General features: G+C 38.4%; 1 protein-coding gene across 1 annotated transcript in view; it reads right to left on the bottom strand.

Annotated features, from left to right (window-relative positions):
- Nucleotides 1–16,835, bottom strand: part of dnah5 (dynein, axonemal, heavy chain 5) — a 172,962-nt gene that overhangs the window by 147,181 nt on the left and 8,946 nt on the right. Inside the window, exons 2-6 of the mRNA XM_041793296.1 lie at nucleotides 10,022–10,156; nucleotides 7,190–7,274; nucleotides 6,794–6,963; nucleotides 4,640–4,858; nucleotides 4,284–4,421 (exon numbers count right to left, since the gene is read on the bottom strand). Of these exons, the coding sequence (XP_041649230.1) occupies nucleotides 4,284–4,421; nucleotides 4,640–4,858; nucleotides 6,794–6,963; nucleotides 7,190–7,274; nucleotides 10,022–10,156 (747 nt within the window). The remainder of the gene's footprint in view (nucleotides 1–4,283; nucleotides 4,422–4,639; nucleotides 4,859–6,793; nucleotides 6,964–7,189; nucleotides 7,275–10,021; nucleotides 10,157–16,835) is intronic.

The raw sequence follows: 16,835 nt of genomic DNA, 5'->3' as shown, positions 1-16,835 counted from the left end.
CGTCAAATTAAAAATATTTACTTGCATTCCTGAACAGAAAATTTTGTTTTTATGGTTGAATGTTCTGCTCAATTAATTTCAGACTTCTCAGAGAAGCCCAGAGAGCCGGCTCAAATTTAGGTATAAAAAGGTGAATTCAATTTGAAATTCCTCATTCCTGTTCAAAATGGTTAAGCATCCAGAGCTCACTGGAAAAGAAAGAGTCCACAATGAAGCACTTCATGATGCTGGATGGTCTCTGAGACAAATAAAGAAAGACATTAAGTGTTTTCACAGTGTGGTAAAGAATGCTTTGGAGTCAACTGTCAAGACTGGTTCTTACAAAATGAGCCAATGAAGAGGCAGGAAACGAAAGTTAACTGAAGCAGAGGTCAGACACCTCAAAATTTTCAGTACTACAGACGGAAGGAAGACCACTGCTTCTTCAGGCAGAGATGAATGCTTCTAGATAAGAATCTGAGAAAGTCTCCAGAATGACCACAAGCAGACAACTAAGGGAACAAGGCTTAAAGGGAAGAAAAGCTGCTAAGAAGACATTGTTGAGGCCTACAAACATTCAGAAATGCCTCAGATTTGCCAGGGAGTGTCTGGAAGAAGGTATTTTTGGACGGACAAGTCCATCACAACATCTTAGTCCATGCAGGCAACAACTTTTTTGCTCAATAGCCATGGTGGTCATTGGTTTTGCTTACCTAATAGACACTTGGTATTTCCATTAGCCACAATTTTGCTGTTTGGAAACTATGTGCTACATGCCAAATTTGGTATGTATGGTAAGACATGACACACACGCTCTATTTTCTCTCATCAATATGATTGATATCTGTTCTCCTCTTAGTAAAGCACATCCCCCCTGTACATAAGAAACAGCACTCTATAGACATGTTTCAAACTTTGCTGTTAGAGACAGTCATCTAAAAGTCAGTAACAACTGTCCTTCTGTCTCTGTTTCTCACTGCCTCGGTGAACTTATTTAAAGTTTCAGAGTGTCTATTATCTTCATAATTATTGATATACAGCAATTCTGTAATATACCCCACATATAAAAACATGGCAAAGGTGTAATAACATTTAAATAATGTGCACATATGCAGAAGTTTTATCATTTAGGTCACCCTCAACAAACAAACAATATAAAGGGAATATTAATCAAACAATATTTAGACAGACAGAACACCCTGGCTGCACGGGTGACAGAGACACACAGCTGAAGCACACACACAAACAGTGCTGACATGCTGATCCTCCATAGACAGAGAGGAGCTTTAAGGCAGAAGGAGGAAGTTCTGGTCTGTGTCTATCCTCCAACATTCTGAAACGTTTTCCCTAAATACATAGAAGCCTTCGGCTATATTACCAATACATCAACGCCCGTGTGTTATGTATGTGTGTGAGTGTGGCATTTGTGTGTCATTGTCTTACAGCATGAAAGCCCTTGGTGCTGTGTAAAAATGCACAACGGATGGTGAGACCAGACTCTTTGCTGTTATTCTGGGGGGAAATTTGAGCCTTGTATTTGCCAAACGGCCACACTGCAACAAGCATCTGAATCATAAGGGCTAACAGACAAGCATGGTCAGAGCGAAGCATAAGTTGTGACACTGATAAATTCAACCCGCCATTGTGGCTAGTTAGGGTCACTCTGTTACCCAACACGGCTGAAATCTACCTGCATTTGGCTTGTTGGCGGGTGTAAATATCAAGCCCTTGTTGTGGTTTTATATACCAGCAAAACAATGACCCTGAGCATATTCACAGCTGTGCAGAGACTATTTGACCAAGGAAAAGGAATCTGGAGTACTGGAACTGGCCAAGTCAAGGTCGGTTCGAATCCTGTTGAACAAATTTGGATTTAGTCAATTCAAAGATTGATCGCACAAAAGTTTTATCGTAAGCAAGTCTGTGGAAACAGCTAGAAACTACACTCCTGATCAAAATTTTAAGACCAGTTAAAAAATTGCAAGAATTTGCATCTTGAAGGTTCTAAGTAGAGCCTCAAAATGCAAAAAGAAGAAATGAAATGAGACAAAAAACATTGAGTTAAGGGTTTATTGAAAATAACAATTAAACTGAAATAGGCTGTTCATCAGCTGATCAAAAGTTTAAGACCACAGCCTTTAAAAGCCACAATCTACACAAAATGTGGATTCAGTGTCATTTATTGTCAGGTATTCACACTGTCATGACCTTCTGATGGCAAAGGCAAAAAAGCGTTCTGTTTTTGAACGTGGTCGGATTGTTGAGCTGCATAAGCGAAGCCTCTCGTAATGCATCATCACTGCTGAGGTTAGATGCAGTAAGACAGTCATTCTGAATTTCTTGAAAGATCCTGAGGGTTATGGAACAAAAAAGTCAAGCGGTAGACCCAAAAAAAATGTCACCAGCAGTGAGCCAGAGGATCCGATTGGCTGTCCATCAAGACATGGGATGATCCTCGACCCAAATTAAGGCTGTTACCGGTGCCGACTGCAGCCCAATAACCATCAGACGGCATCTGCGAGGGAAGAGCTTATAAAACAAAAAATGTCTTCAAAGGCCTTGTCTCCTAACCTTGCAAAGCAGATGGATATGCCCATTTCCTTGTTTCTCACTGGTGAATCCTTCTTGCAAAGCTCCCATCTGAACTGTTTGGGCCCGGTTAGAAAGTGACAGGACCAATCAGCATCGAGGGGCAGTACTTTTAGGCATGGCAGAGTTTTTATCAGAACTTGACGACATTACCTCGTTAAAAGAAGAACAAAGAATAGCAGTGAGTTGTTTTCTTTTCAAAAACGACAAAAGTCAAGTACTTACATGTCTATAGTCACCATGTTTCACATTATTCCTCAGTAGCTGCGCACGCTGCTACGTCACGTGTTTTGTTGCTCTGACTGGCCCGTAGAGATATGATAGACGGAACGTTCATCCAATCATACTCAGAGGTTTTTTTTTCAAAGCCTCTGCCTTTTCTCAAACGTTTCCTATTGTGTGGAGATGCTGCAGCGGGCATCCCTCATGACTGAGGGCCCTCGTCTGTGTAGTAATGACTGGGTTTTTCAACAGGACAATGCTGCAGTTCACAATGCCCACCTGACAAAGGACTTCTTCCAGGGGAATAATGTCACTCTGTTGGATCATCAAGCGTGTTCCCCTGATCTAAATCCAGTTGAGAAGATTTGGGGATGGATGGCAAAAGAAGTTTACAAAATCGACATCAGTTCCATACATTGGATGCCCTTTGTCAAGCCATCTTCACCACTTTGAGCAACGTTCACGCTAGCCTCCTAGAAAAACACTCGCATCAAGCATGCCTAAACTAATTTTTGAAGTGATCAACAAGAACGGTGGAGCTACTCATTACTGAGTCCTTTTGTAAAACTTTTATTTCTGTTTTGAGGGGGGTTTTGTGTTTTTTCAGCTGTGGTCTTAAACTTTTGATCAGCTGATGAACAGCCTATTTCAGTTTAAGTGTTGTTTTTAATAAATTGTTCTCTCACATTTTTTAAGTCTTACTCCCATTTCTTCTTTTTGCATTTTGAAGCTTAGAACCTCCTTAGGATCCAACAGTGCAAAATGCAAATTCTTGCAATTTTTTAACTGGTCTTAAAATTTTGATCATGAGTGTATTTGAAACTCAACAACAAAAGAGACTGTTGAAAAGTACATCAAAAACAATGCCAATAAGAAAACAAGCTGTTATCAAGGCTAAAGGAGACCATATAAAATATTATTTTATTATGTTTAAAAAAAGATTATTTAGTTGTTTCAGTTTGTAATTTGATAAATATCAGTAATATTTTCAGTTTTACAAAAGTTTTTGAAAGATCTCTAAAATATTTATGTTTTCTTGTTTTTATGCCAGGTGGTCTAATAAATTTGTCAAGTACTGCATATGTTATTGTGCTTGCTTTTAAACTTACCCAAACAGACCTTGAATCAATTTTGAGTATCCAGAGTAAAAAAAAAAATATGTAAAATATGGAACAATATTAATAGTTTTGTGCTGTTAAAAAAACTAACAACAACCTTTCCTGAATAAGTAAATGAGTAACTAAAGTCACCAGCTGGATAGCTACACAACATTTGAGAATGAACATGAATTTTAAACACTAATTGCTTAACATTATTAAATATTTAAGGCATATGGAGTATATGTTTCTAAATCTCTTTAACCTCTCCTTATACAAAAATCAAATCTGGCAAAACGTTATGTTGGAGAGTGTATGCAGAGTTCTAAAAACCGAGTTTTAACAGAAAGTTTGAGTCTGAAAAAAACATTTTCCCCGTCATCAAACATGTCTCACCTGTTCTATCTGTTTGATCCATATCTTCATGCAGGCCTCTATCTTCTCTGTGGTCTCTGAGCTGTTTGCTACCGTCATGTAGTCTGAGGGTGTTTTAAGTGCCCGCAGGTCAAAGGTTTCACACTCTGTCAGGGTTACCTAGAGACAATGGTTTATTTTTGATGATGTCTATGCATAAAATAGATTCAAACAACTAAACAAAAGATCCTATTTCAACCCTCTTTGTTAGTTGTCTTGCTGCTTTAATGATACTCATTACCCTAAACACATTTAGACATGTCTTTTTTTTTTTTTTTTTACTTTTTACTGTTGTATTTTTTTGTTAATTATCCCCATTTTTGCTTTCTGCTCCTTACCTTTTCTTGCAGACTCTCCTGAGCTCCAACCAGAACAGCAACAAAGCTTTCCAATGATGCTATGAAGTCTTGTTTGACCACCTTGGCCTGAGGACTGTCCAGTTCTCCCCAACCATGGTTCATCTTCCTCAGCGTGGGAATGAAGATGTCTGAGAGTAACTGCTCCACACTCTTTAAAAGACCCCCCTCTGCTGTGTCCAACATGTTAAAATTTACATCCTAAAAGACAAAAGTGCACACAAGCCTGAAGAAATAATGCTATTTCAGTGTAACTAATTTACAGCAACATTTTTGTGAAAATAAGAGCCAAAACTTGATGCTTATATGTACTTTTATAAAATCTTCCCCATGCACATCAACCATGATAATTATTTTTTTTTGTTGTTTTTTCCTGGTGCATTTTCATCAAAATTACTGGGAAACTTTAGTCCTAGGAACTTCTCTACAAGAAGAGAAGTTCCTGTGGTCCTATTTTAGCTGTGTTTTCCCTGGGAAGATTATGCAAATCAGGCATCATGAAATAACCAGGTTTCAGGAAGACAAAGTAAATCATTATAGTTATCAAATCATCTGTTGAAAGAGAGTGAGATGTCAAGGCTCTAACATGTAACACACCAAATGCAGTTTTGAGTTGTTTTCAGTAGGTATTTTTACAAAGGTATTGTAGTTTTGATTTTTATTATCCAAATATACATCGGAAAAAATGTGATTGAAATTATGATTTAAATCACACTTTTTCCCATGCATATTTGGATGTACTGCAACTAAAGCTCTGAGTCGGGTGACATTCACATTCTCTATAACCTATAATATACTTATGATCCTATCAAATAAGTGCTCAGTTTTCCAGTTCATGGTTTTCCAAAGTTGGATCTAAAGGGGGTAACTGAACTTGGTTAAGATTCATGAGGACATTTCACTTCTCCTCTGAAAGACTTCTTCATTTCTAATTGACTGGGGCCAGAGAGAAATGTAAATGTAAGCCTTGGTCGACCATTTGAATGCAAATGATCTAGATGGTCACCTGAGGCCTTGAGTGTTGTTGGTAGAGTCGTTTGTCCAATACTAGTCAACAACATTCAGCACTTGCAGTCCCATCCCCCATTGTTCCTATGACTGCCTACCTACCTCCTATGACTACTGCTGAGCAGAGACTCTACAAGCAGTAGACTTTTCTTCCCAGAACTAATTTTGTAGGTCATTTTCTACCAGGTGGTCTCGTTCAGTTTGGTATGGCACAGTACACGGTTGTTTGCATTTCCATCATCAAAAGTTGAAAAGGGTCCCAAATAACTGACCCACACCATTCCACTTTTTTTGCACTCCTCTGTAGGGATGCCAAGCTTACCCTACTACACACAAAGAATAGAGGGTTTGCACTGATATCACATTTAGTGCAAGACACAACTCTTCAGCTGGGCTGCAAAACAGGGCTGTCTGCTCTATGAGTAGTGGGTGAAAACAGGAGAAAAAACAGACTAGTATTTGCTTCAGTTAGGGATATTTAGACTCGACAGATCAGCTCAGTTCATCAGTGAAAAATGACAGCACTTTTCAGCAGAAATAGAGCCGTTTACTGCTTACTCCCTACGGATTTGTCACCAGCTCATCGTCTCTGACACTCAGTGGCTGGAGCAGCAGAGACTCACGCTGCCTGTGACGTCATACACATGCATACCCCCTTCAGCCCACCCTTCAAGTAAGGGAACGGGTGTCTGGAAATGCAAACTATTTTTGGGTTTACCATACCATACCACAAAAACTGTACTCAATCAAAGTGGGCCCCCTGGTGGAAACGCTTGCTTTAGACCCTTGTTCCTCGGGCCGAAAAGCACAAGGTTCCTCCAAAGGTTCCTATCCTGGGGAAAGCTCCTGCCGTCAAAAAGCACCTCTAGATTCCTGTAACACTTATACTTAGTAAACATACATATACACTGTCTAGTTTCCCCCCAGCCCCTCAGTAATACAATGTTTAGTTTTACTTTTTTTATTTCAAAATAAATTTGGCTTTTGACGTAAATTTGTCAACTTACAGTATTTTCCAAAAAATATCGATAACATAATGATAATTGGTTAACAATAAACATTATTAAATAATCCTGGAACCAGCATTTTTTCGTTCTCTATGTTTCAAAGAGTTACAAAGTGACTCACTCTGTGTATGTTCTCAGAGGTAATCGTCTTGAAAGTGTTGGCTCTGGTGAAAAACACACATACTCCAGTCAGAGCCACATCCTTTCCATCTGTCACAAATACTTTAGGCTTTTTGTTGTGGCCAGACCGATGGGCAACAGGCTGAGAGGGTGCAGAGGCCGCTGCTGCTGCTGAAACAAAAAAGAAAAATGGACATAGCTCTGTATCATCATGAGGATTTCTCACAGTGATCCAGATAGCGGGGGAGTGAATTCGGTTATGCTGTATGTGGACATATCAGTTACTGTACTGCCATAGCTGCTGTCATCAAGATAGGGGCAGAAAATCTTAGTGATGCATTATAAATGATTAAACCAGCCTATACATTCAATTAATTGCCATGGTTCGACTTGATACCTGCTTCAGGAGGCTCTGTGTCCTGATAGTAGAACATGAGGTGTGGAAGACCCTCAGCCACAAAGAACTGCTCCATGCGGTCAATCTAAGAAGCATGAAAATAAATGTTTTTAGTACAGACAAACAGACAGCCTCTGTGAGGAACTTTAAACATACATTAATTTAAGCAACCTCTGACCTTCTGAACATGTTCTAAATAAGAAACCTCATCCTGCTTTCTGTGAATGATCTAATCTTTCTCTTGTTGCGAATCCTGGACAAATAGGCTGCTTTAGCAAAACAATCAACATCCAAATAATCAGTCTTCACGCTGATGCACTCATCTTCTTTTTAAGGTCATGAGAAGACATTATCAACTTCCTGGTTCATAACTAGCTAAAGACTACCCAGAGAGATTTAAGGAAAGAGAGCCAATTTGGCATTTAGGGTTAATTTAGGGTGAACAGTGCAGGCATCATCTAAACTAAAACAGTTACACTAATCTTAACAATAATAAATGACTTTAATCATTCTGCACCACCTCAAAATAATTGAGTAAAATGTTTCTGAGAGTAAAAAATAAAATTACTGTATTTTTTGTAAATAATAATCAGTGTACTATGCTGCCTTAAAGTTGTCTCTGGTCTAGGTTTTTAACACGTCACTGGGATTTATGGTTGGTCTTCCTCATACAACAGAATATTGGTACCTCTTTATTTATAAAGCCATTTTACATGAACTGCCTGGTTATTCAAGTTCTCTTCTGTCTCCGAAATCTGCTGGTAGCTGTAACCTTTGTTCTCATGGATTTGTTATTATTATTATGAAACTCGCTCTGTCTTTACTTAAAGAGTTTTGAATGTTTTTTGTGCCATCATCTTGGTCTGAGCTACAGGTTATCTTAATCTTGAGTGTTATATGAGCCTGGGAGATTTTTACTGATTTACTTCAGAAAGTTAAGTTTTCCTATATTCATGATTCATCTGAAACAAAGTGAAAAATTTCAAGACTTCTTGTTGTTTTAATCTTGAAGATTACAGCTTACAACTCACGAAAATCAAAAATCCACTACCTCAAAATATTAAAATATTATGGGGAAAGTCTAATTTGTAAGGTTTCCTGAACCTTCATTTTCTCACTCTGGTTCAGTACAAACAAACACAATCATGGGGAAGACTGCCGACTTACTAGAAAAGGAGATGTCAGCACTCCTTTGACACACAACACTGAAGAAGACCACGAGTGAAAACTCGTCTGTTGTGCCTTGCCTAAATAAAACTACCTAAAAGGACATTTGTGAGTGCTGACGTCTCCTTTTCTAGTAAGTCTTTTTTGTCGTGCACCTTGAGGAGTTTATTGTTTGGAAGGTGCTCCTTTTTTCACTTTTTTTGAAAACTGGCCACTTGACATATGTTTAGAAGACAAACTCTGACACCCTACACAAGGAGGGCAAGCCACAGAAGGTCCATACTTAATGGGCAGGCTTTTCTCAGAGGCTGTAATAAAGCAAATTTACGGAAAGTTGACTGAAAAGTTCAGTAAGAAAAGGTGCACAAGTAACAGGGTTGAGCTAAGCCTTCAGGGGGGGTTTCAAACAAGGCAGATTTAAGAACTTAAAAGAGTTTGGGATCTCATCAGGGCTAAGGAGAAAAAGAACTGCTCCGTAGCTCAGTAGTCCAACATCCTGTTTTCAGATGAAAGGAAATTTTGAGTTTATTTTAAAAATCAATGTCCCAGAGTCTAGAGGAAGATCTGAGAGGCGTAGAAGCGAAGGCGCTTGAAGTCCAGTGTTTTCAGTAACCACGTTCAGTGATGGTTTGAGGTACTACAGTGCTGTGAAAAAGTATTTGCCCCCTTTCTGATTCCTGACTTTTTTGCATATTTATCTGAAACATTTAAGTATGATAAATATGCAAAAAAAAACAGGAATCAGAAAGGGGGCAAGTACTTTTTCATGACACTGTGTCTTTTGCTGCTATTAATCCACAGTGCTTTATCAAGTTCAGAGTCAACACTGTCAACCGTCTACCTGGAGATTTAAGAGCACTTCATGGTTCTATCTGCTAAGAAGTTTCATGGAGATACTGATTTCTTTTTCCAGCAGGACTTGGCACCTGCACACAGTGAAGCAAAAACCTGAACCCCATATAGAATCTCTGGAAATGTCAAGAGGGAGATGAGAGACACCAGACTCAATCATACAGACAAGCTGAAGGCTGCTATCAGAGCAACCTGAGCCTCATAACACCCCAGCATTGCCGCAGACTGATTGGCTCCATGCCATGTTGCATTGATGCAAAAGAAGCTTCAACCAATGAATGGAGGCATAAATGAATATAATTCTTCAAAAGTTGAACATCTCTGTATTATAAATCCTTTTTTGGGCTGTTGTTTTGAGATATTGTAATATTTTGAGATAGTGGATTTTTTTATTTGTGTGAGCTGTGAACTGTAATCCTCAAGATTAAAACAAAAGAAGTCCTGAAATATTTGACTTTGTAATAATGAATCTAAAATAAATAGAAGTTTCACTTCTTGAATTAAATCACAAAGAGAATAAAAATGATCATTTTCATGATATTATATTTTTTATGGATGTACCTATATGCATGTTTTACTGCTGAATGCTGCTGATTTGATATAACCTTTGTTTGTTATGGTCTGTTGTTTGTCACGTGTGGAGGTTCTCATGCTGCTGTCTTGGCCAGGACTCCACTGTTAAATACATTTTTGTATCGTAATGGGAAAACTGTTAAAATTAAGGCTAAATGATCCAAAAGTCAGTTTGAAGATTGCTATCAATCTCTTAAAAAGACTGACAATTTTGCTAGATAATGTTAAAGAACAGGATACCTGATTCCCTTCAAGGATGGCATCCTCCACATCTGCTTTCTCCAGTCCCAGGCATGAAGCCACGATGCTGAGCACATAGTCATGTCTTCCATCCAGCTGGGCCCGCTTGGCTTCACGCTCCTCTTTCAACTTTTGCTGAATAAAATGTACAGCAAATTTAAATCAAGACCAGAATCATGCTCTCAAAGATAATAAACACGTAGCATTCAATTTCTCTAGAGATTTCTCTAACAAGAAAACTAACATTTGCACTTAACAAAATTAAAGCCTTAAGAGCTCAGCTTTGGGACTGATGATTAGAATAAAAATCACATAAATTATTCCTTCACATTTCCAAAACATCAGAAAGCCACTCAAACATATCTCACATACTTTGTTTATCCTGATAAGGCTTTTGATAACAGATGATTGAAGCTCTCCAGTGGTTTTACACTTCTTCTCTGTCATTATAAGAAAAAATTCTCAAAGAACCATGGTTTAGTCTAATGTGTGAATGTCCTTCAAGGGCTGCAGATGCATCTCTCCATTATTCGTCCTTCTACTCATTAGGAGTGCTTCAGTGTCTCTCGAGCACCTACCCAAAGTTTTCAAAATTCCTGTTTCCTAGAATAATTAAACCCCACAGTCAATTTACAACAGACCATGACGTTTAGGATCGGGACAGTGTCATCAGCCACAATGGGTTGCCAGGTTACGCTGCTCAGTAACACAGGAACAAGGTTAGCCAATAAATTACATGAAACCTTGTGTCTCACAGTGTGCCAGCTGCAGGGTGCATTTAAATTCTCTCATTTCCCCTTCCTTTAGTCTGACTAGAGTTTAAACACAGGTGACAGAAATAGCTTGTCTCTGGCTTTAAATACTTTTCTGCATTGACGTCAAGACAGCAAGACACCTTTTAAAGCTGCTCTTTGACAGAAAAGCAGGAAACGTGATGGCAATGTCACAAAAAACAACTCTGACAATATCTTTTTATACTTAAGCATTATGACAATCATTAACAACTGGATTAAACTTTAACTCTGCAAATGAAACAGAGCGTGATCACATTTCTCTATGATCATGTTCTCCAGTTCTCTCATCTCTCTGCCTTGAGTTAAAAGTACACATGCACATAAACATACACAACATAGAACAGTGATACTATTAGCATTTGCCTTTTTTTACCACCCTCAACTGATTGTGTGTTGTGAGCGCTAGAGAAAGACCATTTTATACATACAAGCACCCTGCCTCAGACCATGTGGACTGGGTGAATAGAGTGACATGTTTGAGATTAGATAGAAACACACCTGAATAAAGCCTTAGAAAGGAACATTCAGAGACGATGTCAGACCCAAAAGACAGTAGCAAGGATTAGACAGACATGGGGCACTGGAGGATGATTAGAATATGTAGACAGCTACACACAAGGTGCATTAAACACAAGACAGCAATCAGTCCTCTGACTGGCATTGATGGAAAAAAGTATAGAAAAGAAGTGAGAGGGAAGTAAGAGAAACAAAAAGGAGAGGTATTAAAAAATGTAGAGGGGAACAGAAAAAGGAGAGGGTGGGATTTGATATAAAGACAGAAAAAAAGATCCTACTCCAGATTAGTGTAGGTAAAAGTTAAAGTATTGAATTTTGTTAGTTAAAGCCAGGTGGTTGGCCACGGGGCAAGAGACATGGAGCATGTCAGCAACATCACAAGCAGTGTACAGTGCCTATAGTATTCACCCCTTGGATTTTTTAGCTTTTAATTGCTACCTTCGCCAAGGAGGTTATGTGATCGGGTGGATTTGTTCGTTTGTTAGCAACATAACTCAAAAAGTCATGGACAGATTTTCATGAAATTTTCTGGAAATGTCAGAAATGGCATGTGGAAGAACTGATTAGATTTTGGGACTGATCCGGATCACCGTCTGGATCCAGGAATTTTTTTTAAAGGATTCTGTACTATTGGGAGATAGGGCTAATGACAGAGGTCTGCACTGTTACCACTTTACACCAGGAGATGGCGGACATGAGTAACTTATTCAAAGTTTTGGAGTTTATAGAGTTTGAAAGACGCACGCCTGGTCAAAGAGACGAGTCGGAGCGTAACAGAGAGAAAAGACAGCAAACTGTAGTGAGAATACTCACAATGCTGGGAGGAATAAAGGAATATGCACCCTCTGCCATGACTTCCACACGTAGTAAAGCCAATGCTTTGCCTCACCCTGTCTCCACTCCACCAGGGAGGGAGTAATTGGCGAGTTACATTTTGGGAGTGATCCAGATCACCGTCTGGATCCAGGAATGTTTTTAAAGGATTCTTCACTATTGGGATATAGGGCTAATGGCGGAGGTCTGCGCTCTGAGTACTTTTGTAGTTCTAATAAATCAATCAGGGTCGATACAATCTTTTTTAAATAAAAAATGACTAAAACCTCTTGTCAAGATGAAAACAGATTTCTACAGTAATGTCAATTAAATAAAAATAAGTAATGCAAAATAAGCGACCGCATAAAAGTTACAGTTTGTTTTTGAGTTTGATAAAATGATTTTGTGTTCTGGGAAATATATTTTTTGCATTTTTCACAGCACAGAGTCTGTTTGGATAGGTCTCAATCAAGCTTGCACATCTGGACACTGCAATTTTACTCCATTCTTCTTTGCAAAACTACTCTGTCAGGTTCCACGACGATTGGGTGTGAACAGCCCTTTTCATGTTCAGCCACAAATTCTCTTTTGGATTGAGGTCTGGGTTTTGACTCACCCACTACAGAACATTCACTTTGTTGTCTTTAAACAATTTCTTTGCAGCTTTTACTGCTTCATGGCATGGTCTTGCTTAAAAATAACACTCCTCCCAAGCCGTCCTCTTGCAGACTGAAAAAGATTGTCCTTTATGATTTTCCTGTATTTCGCTGAATTGATTTTACCCTCTACCTTTACAAGCCTTCCAGAGGCAGCTGCTGAGAAGCAACCCCACAGCATGATGATGCCACCGCTGTGCTTCACAATGGAGGGTGTGTTTGTGGTGATGTGTAGTATTTTGTGTCCCCCAAACATAGCATATTGTCAGATGGCGTCTGGAGTCCATGGAGTCTCCCACATGCCTTTTGGCAAACTCTTTTTGAGTTTGAGTTTTCTCCAACAGTGGCTTTCTCTTTGCCACTCTTCCATTAGCTGTTACTGGTGCAGAAACCAGGCAACAGTTGTTGTATGCTGAGTCTCTCCCATCTCAGCTGTTGAAGCTTGTAACTCCTTCAGAGTAGTCATAGGTGTCTTGGTGGCTTCTCTGCAAAGCCACTCAGTTTGTTAGGATTGCCTGATCTATGCAGTTTTACACACGTGCCATATTCATTCAATTTCTCGATAATGGATTTAATTGAACTCCAGTGGATGGTTGGTGCCTTGGATTTTTTTGTATCCATCCCCTGACTTAAACTTTTCAATAGCCTTTATCTGAGTTGTTTGGGGTGTTCTTTTGTCCTCATGGTGTAATGGTAGCCAGGAATACTGATACTGATTAACCTTCCAGACACGGGTGTCTTTATACTACAATCACTTGAAACACATTCACTGCACTTAGCTGATTCCCATTTCACTAATGGTGAGACTACTAGGGCCATTGGTCTGGACCTCTGTTGAATTAGGTCAATTACTTTAAAGGGGTGAATATCTATACAATAATTTATTTTAAATAACATATCTTTATTTAATAATTAATTAATAAATTAGATATTAAAAGGGTCTTTTTGTATTTTTATTTGTCAAAAAGCCCAATTATATTGACAATGATTAGGTTACAAAATCAACAAAAGGACAAAATGGTGATGACATTTTATAGGCACTGTATTTCAGTGAGGTTAGACAGGAACACATTAACCCTTCAGCAGCTTGAAAACAGTGCAAAAAAACAAACAAACAAACATAAGAATTCAGTGTCATTTAATAAGAAAAAAAAGCAAGTAAGATATTTTTTAAAGACTTTCACTCAGGACCATATGCAGTAAAAATGTAACCTTCCCAGAAATAAGAATAACATTTGCCACGCACCAACCACTCTCCAGAAAGTGGCTGCAAGTAATAGTTTACTTCAGTGAATACTTCAGAGTTGCACGGGACAGCAAAAGTAGTTGTTTAAAATTCATAGTTCTGTGCTCATCAATATTTTCTTTTATGCAAAGAAATTTGAAGTTTGACCTGCAGCCGGTGCTGCAGCACTCCACTCCCATACAGCATTTCTTACACACAAGGACCAAGCAACAACCTCTGCTGTCAAAAATGAAACAAATGCCGAAGTGCAAAAAATAGCTATTTCTTGAGTGTCTGCTTGAGGCTGGCTTCATATTGCACTTGCAATTTGAGTTTAAAAATTGCATTTAAATATTTTTCATTAGAATCGTTCTTCCCTAGTTTGATGTATTCAATATTGTGCCAATTAAATTATAGAATGATTTATTGGAAAGAGAGTTCCACATCATATTAGGAACTTTAAAAAATTGCATAGTACATAGCAGGTAGCAGCTGCTCTACTTGTCTGTTTAAGCCTGACATAAGAAACTAAGTTTACAATAATTTACTCACAATCCAGGGAAACAAAGATGAAAATCTGTTAAAAGTAAATAGTCAAGCTTTGTCAGGTCTGTCCTGGAGTTTGGTTCAGTCCTTTGTGATGCGTTTGAGGCTGTGAGGGAATGTAGCTGCTAACTGCCTTTCAACACAACACATAACAATATCAAGCAGGTTCGTGGCTAAAGCTTTATAACACGTTTTATTTAGATTATTAGCTGCACTTTTATACAGATATTTGTTTATGAATAATCATCTGAAGAGTACCATTAGAGGGAGCTGCTTTGTTGGACTGGAAAATTTAAGCCATATACACCAAAACCAACTGATATGGGATTAGTCCATACAGTTTGATCTACAAATCTACCAAAAATGGAAACTGGAAGACTTAACATCATAGAAATCCCAACCCCAATCTGTCAATAGAAATTACTCCACTATGGGGCTCTGCCAGTGAGTCAAAACAAGTCTCTTGAAGTCTCTGGAGATCCACAGATACACACTCACATCGCAAGTCGACCATAAAAAGTCATGCCAAGCTATCAGTTGCTGGGCGACCAAGCATTTCACGCCTTCTCCTTACCTTTACATGTGTGAATGACAGAGTCAGCCTTCAGCTCAGAGACAAACAATGTGGATACACAATGTGGTAAGGTTATGAGTATTCAAACATGCAGACTAACATCCCTAAATGCAATATGCAAACACACAGTAAATAGAATACCACAGAGTATACCACAGAAGGCTGCACTGAAGACCAATGTTATAATCCCAAAAATATTATAACTTTCAGAACTTTCAGAAGCAAACAAAGCCAAATATTGGGATTAGCTATGGTTGGACTGTGAATCTAACAAATAGTTACTTTAGCTCTTACAAATAACTTCTGAATAAAATGCAAGACAGCTTATCAGGAATATATTCCATCTTCAATTAAAAGCACAACTTCAGAATGTCTCACCTCCGTAGAGACCTCAAGAAGAACACAGAAAAGCACAGTGTATTTCAATTCAAGTCTGATGGGAGAACACAGACTTCAACACAGACTCTCCATGAAGTTATACAGGTACTTCTGTCCTTCTCATTTCACTCAGGTAAATAAAACATGCTGTCAGAACCAGTGCTTGGTATAATCACAACAGAAAACCACAGTGCTTTCTCTTACCTTGATAACTCTGGAAACTGTTTGTTTCCAAAGCTGCTTTCTGAACACCTGTGACATGACAGCTCCTTGCTTCTTCAACTCCAAAGACTCAGTATCTTCTCTAAAGCCGGCTATCACCTCCTCATCTACATACACACAGGGGAGCTGGATACTCTCATCCTCTGAGGGACTACAGCCCTATCAAGTTGTCAGTCATGACCACTCAGTCAGGTGAGCCCAAGCTATACCTGCTTTATGTTTAATGGATGCTCCTGTCAACAGGGAATAAGTTTTCACAGCCAACAGGATGGGCATGATCCCTTGTGAAGTCTTCAATTTATCTGAAAGATGTGACATTTAGTCAGCTGTACATATAGAATATCATATGCTTAACTGTCCAACAAGAAACAAGGATGCATCATTTCTATAGCAAAATTTAAATGTAAAGTGATTTAATTCCTAAGTTACTTTATATTAAATATGTCTCCACATGGACAGTATTGCAAGTAAACTGTTTTTTCTGTATCTTTATCATAATGACAATGTGTAACATTCTGCTGTATGACTTCCGCATGAGGTCAATTCATCACTGATTCCCTTTAATAAAGATGCTGCATGTATGTTTCTCACCATCACCATTATAGCATGACAGTGAAATTTCACAGCACCTAAACACTTAGGTACTTTACTTGCTCAGTTTTGTTAGAACTAGAAGTGGAAAAAAGTACCCAACTATTGTACTTAAGTAACAGTATAGGTACTCTGGTTAAAAATTTCTTAAGTACAAGTAAAAGTATTTGTCTGTAAAGTAAAAGTAAAAAGTACCTTATTTAAAGTACTGAGTTGCTTCTGAGGAGTTTTATAGTAAAATACAATCTTTCCTTAGAACAACACAAGAATAGATCTCCAACCAGGCTGTTCAGGTAAAGTGACACCTCTTTAATAAAGTTGAATAGAGTTAAATTCAACCATTTACGTTTTTACATTAGTCAACACTACATATAGTTAAACTACACTTTTGAAAGTATTAAATAGCAAAGAGTCAACCTCATAGCAAGGCAATTAAGACTGATGCAGAACATGCTCTAAGCATCCCTTAGGAACACCTAAAGTCACAGGTGCCAACTGT

The sequence above is a fragment of the Cheilinus undulatus genome, linkage group 8 (assembly GCF_018320785.1).
Source record: "Cheilinus undulatus linkage group 8, ASM1832078v1, whole genome shotgun sequence".
Lineage (NCBI taxonomy): Eukaryota > Metazoa > Chordata > Actinopteri > Labriformes > Labridae > Cheilinus > Cheilinus undulatus.
The sequence above is the reverse complement of the archived record's forward strand: the minus strand, read 5'-3'. Positions and strand labels throughout refer to the sequence as shown.